The sequence below is a fragment of the Semicossyphus pulcher genome, unplaced genomic scaffold (genome assembly GCF_022749685.1).
Source record: "Semicossyphus pulcher isolate SPU_LCO1_2020_fin unplaced genomic scaffold, fSemPul1.0.p SCAF_22, whole genome shotgun sequence".
Lineage (NCBI taxonomy): Eukaryota > Metazoa > Chordata > Actinopteri > Labriformes > Labridae > Semicossyphus > Semicossyphus pulcher.
Genome location: NW_027211696.1, coordinates 19,926,017 through 19,935,342, shown reverse-complemented (window position 1 = coordinate 19,935,342; position 9,326 = coordinate 19,926,017). Strand labels below are relative to the sequence as shown.

The 9,326-nt window shown below is 42.6% G+C and overlaps 1 protein-coding gene across 1 annotated transcript; it reads left to right on the top strand.

Annotated features, from left to right (window-relative positions):
• Window positions 1–1,683: 1,683 nt before the first annotated feature.
• Window positions 1,684–4,148, top strand: purbb (purine-rich element binding protein Bb). Its single transcript, XM_069673552.1, has one exon. The coding sequence runs from the start codon at window positions 1,724–1,726 to the stop codon at window positions 2,636–2,638; it is 915 nt and encodes a 304-aa protein (XP_069529653.1). The 5' UTR covers window positions 1,684–1,723; the 3' UTR covers window positions 2,639–4,148.
• The last annotated feature ends 5,178 nt before the right edge of the window (window positions 4,149–9,326 follow it).

Sequence of the window (9,326 nt, the reverse complement as noted above, 5' to 3'; positions counted from 1 at the left end):
TCATGTGAACGTGTCACCCTGGTGTCACGTTCACTGGATTTGTTTTGCAGCTGAACTTTGACGTTGCACAATCACAGAAACATTATGCTTCTCCAGCTTAGTATGAGGAAACCATCAAGGACACTGAGGTCTGTTATTGTTGGAATTTCTGGGAATTTTGTGGGTTTATTTACATGGAAACAAGTCTACATGCAAAATATTTTTCTGACTAAATGTCCTAGAAAGTTTTTAGACAGACCATCTATCAATTTAGGAAGGAATCAGATTAATTGTAGGGAGGTACAATTTAAAGATGATATAAAATAAACAGGGAAGTTAAAACGTATAGAGTCTGGTCGCAGAGTCTCTGTGAAATCTGTACAATGAAATCGTGACTACATCACTGTGTACAAAATGTTCAGTGGTGTTTTCAGGACCATCTTACATCTATAAATAGTGAATTCAACTTCATATCTTCACATGAAATCACTTTAAGGTGGATTGAAACAACTTGATACATAAATGTTCACTCATTAACAAGGTGTACGCTCAGTCAGCACATGGAAGATAAAGGGAAGTAAAAAGCAGAAGAAGCACACTGCACATTTACAGTTGTGTTTTATAAACTAACAGGTGCTGCTGACACAACCAGGTGGAAGTTAGTGCAAGAGGACCTCGCAACCTGAATAATTAACTGAAGGAAAACGAAACTATGCTGCCACCTGTGGGCAGTGATGGGTAATACAACAAAACGTTATAAATGTATACATGTACAGTAGCTTGATGAATTGAACATACAGGCCAGCACTTGCGGCTTCTGCCTAAGGATGGAAGTATTCAGATGGGAAAATATTCTGGTCAAGACGTAGCAAATGTTTTATACTTAACATTGATGCATTTAACTGATGACAAAGTATTGTATTTTTTAGACAAAATTTTGCACATTTTGTTGTGTAGAATATCAATCTACAAATAGTATAGCAATATAAACATGCTGCTTATATAACTGAAAAATACAATATTTCCCTCCAAAATGTCCTTAAGTATAAGTATAAGGTGGGAGATGAAACAGTACCTAGAAATTGTCATCGATAAGGAGGCTAATTTGATAAGATGGACAGTTTATTATTAAGTAGCAATGTGTACTGTCATGCAGGACAGTGTTTTCAAACTTCTTGTTTATTCTTTAGATATTGAAATAAGAAAAAAAGTAATTGTGTATTTTACATTGTGGTATTGCTACTTTTACTCCTTCCACCAATTGCAATAACCGAAAATATAATATGATTACATTTTGTTTGATGTAATCTAGTAGATGGTCACAATTCTATTTTTCAAACATAAAAACACGAATTTGAGATGTTTCCAGATTCCTTTCTGCTCTAGAAGTGTCGAGAAAAACAAAGTATGTCGACACATTTTACCAGCCGAAGCCAAAAACTCTTAAAAACTTTTATTTCATCATATTATGTCATAAAAACAATGAGATTTCACAACCAGTGAGAGTCTGTAAAAACAAGAAGTACGCAAACGGAACCTCAATCTGAACCAATGGGTGACGAGAGATACCACATGTGGGCGTGGAGGAAAAAATCAACGGACCAATAAGAAACAGTAACCGTGTGAACTTGCGGAAGTGACAGGCGGTTGGACCAATCAGAACTCTTCCAAAAGTGCCCTGTTGTTGAGAGTGAAGGGGGCGCGCGCAGAAAGCAGCTACGCAGGAGAGAGGGGCAGAAGCCGAATGGTGGAGCTGAAGATGGCGGATGGAGACAGCGGGAGTGAGCGCGGTGGTAGCAGCGGGGGAGGAGGCGGAGGCGGCTTCCAGCACTTCCAGAGGGACCAGGAAACCCAGGAGCTGGCGTCCAAGCGCCTCGACATCCAGAACAAGCGCTTCTATCTGGATGTCAAGCAGAACAGCAAGGGCAGGTTCATCAAAATCGCCGAGGTTGGGGCCGGGGGCTCCAAAAGTCGCTTGACCCTCTCCCTGTCTGTGGCGGCGGAGTTCCGGGACTACCTCGGGGATTTCATCGAGCACTACGCCCAGCTGGGGCCTAGCAGTCCGGAGCAGATAGCCCAGGCTTCCCAGGGTGAGGACGGCGGGCCCAGGCGAGCTCTCAAGAGCGAGTTTCTAGTCCGGGAGAACCGCAAATACTACCTGGACTTGAAGGAGAACCAGCGGGGGAGGTTCCTGCGGATCCGGCAGACCGTAAACCGTGGACCCGGCTTTGGAGTTGGGGGCCCTGTGGGCGGCATGCTGGCCGGCCAGACCATAGCCCTTCCGGCTCAGGGGCTAATTGAGTTCAGAGACGCCCTCGCTAAGCTCATAGATGATTACGGGGGTGACGACGAGGAGCTGGCAGGGGGCACCGCCGCCGCAGGGGGGTACAGTGAGCTCCCAGAGGGCACCTCCATCATGGTGGACTCCAAGCGGTTCTTCTTCGACGTGGGGTCCAACAAATACGGAGTGTTCCTGCGCGTGAGCGAGGTGAAGCCCAGCTACAGGAACTCTATCACCATCCCCTTCAAAGCCTGGAGCAAATTCGGGGGAGCTTTCAGCAGATACGCGGAGGAGATGAAGGAGATCCAGGAGAGGCAGAGGGATAAAATGTACGAGAGGAGAGACGAGTCCGAGGGAGAGGACGTGGATGACGACTGAGAGGAAATGAAAAGAAACAGCTGTTAGTCCATGACAGATCTGCAATATAGCCAGGGGTATTTTGCAAAAGAAAAAAAAGAGATAAAGTGCATGACAAATCGTGCTGTTATAGCCTACTAAAGTATCGTGGAGTAAAAAAAAAAGTACATGTGCAGGGAATTATTGGTGTATTATCCTAAAAAAGTTTGTAGGGTTGAAGGTTGAAGTGGTTGTGTGAATCTCTGAAAGTGGATTAAATGTGTAAATGAGATTTATATATCTCATTGGCTGAAAAAAAAGAGTGCTTTATTGTAAAAAAAAAAGAGGAAAGAGACAACCAGCAAATTGGTTTTATAACAATAGAAGTGAGGTCAATGAATGCTTTCCTATCTGCAACATAGTTTATATTTAAAGAGTGAGGAGTCAACCTGTTTAAGATGTTTTCCTTGCTTCAGTTTAAGGAGCATCCATTGTATTCCTGTTCCGGTCCAGGTCTCTCCTCGGTGGGCAGATTGTGGGATTATTTTGCAAGTCAGATGAACCTGAGAGGAATGTATAGAAAGCTGCTGGATGTGTTTCCATGTTCAGGAGACGGAGCCGTGCTGCAGCAGCAGCATCAGCAGCAGGCGGCAGTTAATCGAAAAAGATTACCCAAAATGTTAGGGGAAGTTACTGATGAGAGGATTATCTTTAAGCCCGAACAACAAGGGCCTCGCCTCGCGGACTTAAACTAAAGCTTTGACTCCTGCAGTCAGTTACAGTGTGGATCAGCTGGGTTTTATGTTATACATACAATCTTAGCAAGTTTTTAATTCATATTGTTTCCAGTTTCACTTGGCGAGGAGAAGAGCAGTGTTTCCTCGCACCAGAGCATCCCTGGTGTTTGAGAGCTGGGAAAGGACTGTTTGGACGGGCCCCCGTTGCCCCTCCAGTCCTTCACCCCTGGGGACGACACACAGATATACTGTATTTAAAATACAGATATACAGTATATATCAATATGGGACTTTGAATGATGCTCATCTGCTCCCACGTGCCACAAAAAGGGTCCAAATATCTGTAAGCTGGACGGGAGCACCACGTTTGACCTTCCAGCTCTGCCGGAGATGATTTCTCCCATCATGCTCTCTGTCGTTTTCGGAGCGGGACAGACAGACGGCCATCTTTACACCAGCCTGAGGCCGCTTTTCTGACGTAACAACATCTTCCAACACGTGAAGACCTTGGACAGAAACACACTGATGATGGATGTTTTTTTTGTTTTGTTTTGTTTTTCAAAAGAGAACTATATTGAAATGAGATTATAGGAAAAAATATTACTGAACAAAACCAGCAAAAAGATATTTTGAAATACTTATAAAAGAAAAATGTATAATGTACAAGAATTTCGAGACTTAAAAATAAAAAAGGTTAATTTCTTAAAACAAAGTTGTGACTCAAACCTGCAGATTATTTTCTGTTTTTCCTAGAGTGAAAGTCTAACACTTCTTTAATTAAAACAACTTTAAATGCAATAATGTTGTGACTGTATATTTTTAAATCCTCCTGAAAGATAACCTAAACATGACGTCTTTCATTACCATTATTCTGATGATGGATCCACTTCTCTAAAATGAGTAGTGATGTGGTAAACTTCTTCTTCTTTCCCGAAACAGCAGGCAAAACATATTCAGCCGGACTGAAGCTGACACGATTGTTAATGTAACGTGGAAAAAAGAGTCCCAGAGTCCAAAACTGAGACAGAAACATTAAATGTTTGACATATTTGTTTGAAACAACTGATCCTCAAATTGAAGAAGCTGAAACCAGATAAGTTTTGCTGTTTCTAATTTTAAAATCAGCTTTAAAGCAGTTCTTTTGTTTTTATTTCCTCACTGATTTCAGCATGCTCGGTGGCGTTGTTGGCGTTGGCCTAAAGTTGCGTGATCCACAGAGATGGGACAAAGAAATCCTTACAGATCCAGCGCCGTCAGGATGATTGTGCTTTCACTTCAGAGGTCGGTGCGAGGATTTCAAACGATCACACATACGGCTGCAGACGCGCTGAATCTGTCTGAGCCTTTAATGATTGTTTCATTATCCATTTCTATTTCTTCTGTTTAAAACCAAAATTATAATTTCTATCCATCTTTGATCAAATGTCATTCTTTTTTAAAAATCGAGAAACTAAGTATCAAATTCTGTGCTGAAAATCAGTCTTATTAAATGACAGCAATGAAACAACAACTCCCATGATCCTTTACTACATGATGATGTCATCAAACTCTCAGGCCCTCAGTGGCAGAAATGACAGTGTGCCTTTAAGGAATCAAAAGTTACTCTTCATGCTGAATAGGCTCCAATAATGTTTAATTATTAAATCAATATTATTATTAATGACGTTTTAACAGGGGAGAGAGAGTGGGGGGTGACATGCAGCAAAGGGTCGAGGGTGGGAGGCTAACCTGGGGCCGCCGCATCGACGACTGTAGCCTCTGTTTCTGGGACGTGCGATTTAACCTCTGAGCTCCTTTCTGTTTCATTTCAAAGTAAAAGTTTCAAACACTTCCTGGTTACATTTTCTCAGCTGTGAGGATTTACTGCATCCCAAAGTCCCTTCATTCAAAACTTCACTTGAAAGTAGGGATGCACGATATTTGATTTTTTGCCGATATCCGATGTGCCGATATTTTACAACTCATTTAGCCGATTACTGATACCGATATTTTTTTCCCCGCACACCTAATTGCAGAGATCATCAACTCTCTTCTGTATTGGAATTAGCGTACAGTATAATGGTGATACTCTTATCACGTGTTACTACGGTCGGGGTGACGGGTCTTAAGGTTAATCAAGTTTGTAGTGTTGAAAGACTTTGCCTTGGCTCCTCCTCGCATCACCGAAGCTGAGCAGTCATTGCAAATAGCAGTTTTGCAGTATCGGCGTGTTGGCCGATATCCGATAACGTGCCGATAATATCGTGCATCCCTACTTAAAAGCACAAAAGTATCATCCTCAGAATTTTTCTAAAGTAGTTTCTAAAGTAAAAATAATCATCATGAGGTGAATAATCAGAATAATATCGTTATAATTCTGCAGCTGGTAAAGGTTTTTATATTTGAGCCTTATTACTTTCGATACAGCAGCTTACTTTGGTCACCCTTATAGATGTAAATTCTCTTACTGATATATAACTTTTGTTAATAATGTGTCTTTTACTCTGCAGGTAAATATATCAAATCAAAGGTGTAGTGAGAGAGAGATGTTGTGAAGTAGAAGATTAAAGTAGCAGAAAATGGAGTGCCTCAGAATTTTACCTAACTATGGAAGCCCTAAGCAGACATGCATCCATGCGTTTGATTTACTCCATTTTCTTGTGATAACGAGTCATTTCCGGTTGTTTACTCGAGATCTCGACTTACTTATCTCGAGATAACAACGGCGCACCAGCGTAATGTCAGATGATCATAACTCGTATCTCCAGAGCTGCAAAAGCACAAAACAAACATAGAAAGGCTGAACTGACCTCATTAGTGTGGCCGATGGCAGCATGACATGTCACAGTGAGCAGCCTGAGATAACGAGATTAATTAATCTGTTATCAAGAGAAAACCAGCTTTCGAGATAGCGAGATAAATGACAACCGGAAATGACTCGTTATCACAGGGAGTAAATAAAATGTATGGATACATGTCCGCTTTGGGCTTCCGTATCTTACTGCTGTCCGTTAAGCAAACAGATCAAACATTCCCAGATTTGAGCTTTTTCTTTGCCACATATTAAACTGAACATGGTCCAGTGATCATTCCTGGCTTTGGGAAGATGTCGTCATAAATCTAGGAAATGATAGCTGCAGCCCTAATGGGACTTTATTTTGAAATGTCGAGGGTTGGGGGAGCACATGCTTTACAGTTGCTCTCTTCACACACACACACGCACACACACACACACACACACACACACAAAGTTTGGCAGCAGCTGTCTGTAAAGTTAATAAAGTCTGTCTGCAGGAAACATCTCCAACAACAGCAGCCTGTTCATGAATCCACAGCGAATCCGAGCGATGTGCTGTTTAGTCGTGGTCACTCTCTCTGCCTCAGCGCTCTCCTCATCACATGGACGTATTGTGTGGAAACATACAGCTCGACTTGTTTTCTGACTCTGGTGTGAGGAGCAGAAAGGGGGGAGTAATTTGATTCTCCTCCTCCCCTCGTGCTGATCTCTCCTCCTGTTGTTGCTTCTTCCTCCTTTCTCCTCGGTAGCTCTGTGAATTTGGCAGCTGTTAGACAGCCATGCGTTCGCCGTGAGGGTGTGCTGACAGGGCATGCCGGCTATTTTAATGTGGGAGGCCTCCACAGACTCGACATTCCTGGTCAAGGAGTCAGCTGTGCCATTAGGACCTGGGTGCCCGGGGACACGGCGCTACAACGGGCTGATTGTGCTGAGATCTGCTCACATGTGGGGCACACAAGAGCTCCTGCTGCAGACACACGCTCCCGTACGTGCCGGCAGGTAGTAATGCTAGTTAACCTCAGAGTCTACAATCAAGGTTAAAGGTCGACTTGTTGGTTTGTTAGTAAGTCCCTAACAGTTATGTTTCCTACAACCTCCAACACGTGAATACTTTATGCACTAAAGTATGATTCACTTTAACTTTTACTTGAGTATTTCCATTTTAATACACTTTATACATCGACTCCAACACATTTCAAAGATATATATTAATTCAGAGCAAATATGTTAGCATGTAAAGCTAGCTAACATTAGCCCACTATAAGCTTTGATGCGTTAGCCTATGTTTTGTGTCATTTGTGTCATATTTGTAGTAGAAGAAGTGTGAATTTATTTGTCATGTGCTTCACAACACAACAAGTGTCCACCGCAAATACGACACAAATGACACGACACACAGGCTAACCCAGCAGAGCTAATCTGTCCTGGGACAACGTTAGCTAGCTTTACGTGCTAACATTGGATAGCATGTTAGAAAACAAACTTACCGAGTTCTGTCTGTGGTGGACGCTGTTGCCTTGCTCAAAGCCTGAATTAAAGCCAAACGGCCCTTCCAACGTGTCAGGCTAGTTAGCTGGCAGCAGAATGAGGAGCGCACAGAGTCACACAGGCTTCAGTCGATGCTGGTTAGAGGCGGCTTCCGCTGGTGGGAATTGTTGCATTTGCACATTATCTAAATATTAAGTTTTATCAAACACATTTATAAATAACATTCCAAATAATATATCTAAATCTAAATGTTAAATGTTATATATAAATGGATGCCCTTCAAATGGAAAAAAAAACGCCCTCTATTGTTCCCTTCTAGTGGAGAAGCATGATGAGCTGCGCTCTAGGCCGCCCGTTTCCTGATCAAATGGCCTCAGTGATTCCTTTCCAATAGAGAACACATTATAACATCCTCTATTATAAACTATGATGATCTGCACGCGGGTTATAGCTTCTGACTGAAAGCCTGAAACGCACACAGATCTGTGTCCGCCTCACTGCGCTGCATGATTAAAACTCTGATTGACTTCATGTGGATCAGTTGATTATTAAACTGTGATAATCTGCTCCTGGATCATATCTCGCGCCGTCTCTCTCCCTCGTCAGTTCGGGATCGTCCTGTAATAAGAATGTAGTTCTCTCTCTCAGTGAATAAACACACTGCAGGCGGGACATGTCAATAGAGGGATTTGATTTGATCGTTGAGAAGTGGGCGTAGACAGACGTTCTCCACAGCGCAGTAGCTAGCTAACTGACCGAGCGTTCTTGGTGCTCTGCGGCTAAATGTTGCAGACTGATTGGTTGACTAGACCTGTCTGTGTTTCCGTGCACACTCCGCTCTCGTGACATGAGACATAAATTAAAAAAATTATTTTTAAGAGACACAGCGGAGAGATGTTAAATCAGACAGGAATGAAAGGAGAGGTCTCCCCTTATCCGCGTGATCGTTGCCGTGGATACGGGGACAGTAGGCGGTGCTTATTGTGGCCCAGGACACATGTGCGTTCATACTACCAGACGTATGTGGATAAATGCGTCCCAGACCACCTCCATTTGTGGCCTGAGTGATCGGATCTGCCTGCGTCTTCAATCCGTCCTGGGAGCGTTCACACCTGCAGTTAAGGCTGTCCACGTGTGATCCGATCACGAAAACCACATGCTGATACCAGGTCTGAACTGACCAGTTTCACTTCTAGTGGAGAAAATGTAAAGCAGTGGCTTATGGAGGAGCCTTGGCTTGTCTCTAAATGGTTCAATAGTTAATCTGTTTGGCCGTACTTTTAATCAGAACCCTTTAATAATACAACTTTGAATTTTAACTTAGGGTTTAAATTAGGACAAGAGAGTCCGTGTGACTGGATGTTGACATTAATCCATATTGAACATCCTTCTCAGGAACAGAATGAGCATTCAAAGTAACAGGCAGTCAGCTGATAGACGGACGCCAACTATCTCTGGTAGAGCTCACTGAGTTTTTGACCTACATAAAGAATCTGCATACATTTCTCTGAAGCGTCCCTCTGGCTTCTCGTTAGTCCTGAATTATTTTCTTTCATGTCACGATGAATTAGGTTGTTTCTAAACATCTGGTCAACTAGAAGGCAGAGGAGGAGGAGGTGTTCACTTAGCTTCTTAGCACTTCCCTACGATCATCCTCAAAGGTTTTTAACGACACAAACTGGAGCTTTTATCCAGATAAAGAACAAAACTTTCAGGATCCTTTTTTCTT

Excerpts from the sequence above, each read along its gene's own strand:
- purbb (XM_069673552.1), top strand. The coding sequence starts at position 1,724 with ATGGTGGAGCTGAAGATGGCGGATGGAGACAGCGGGAGTGAGCGCGGT.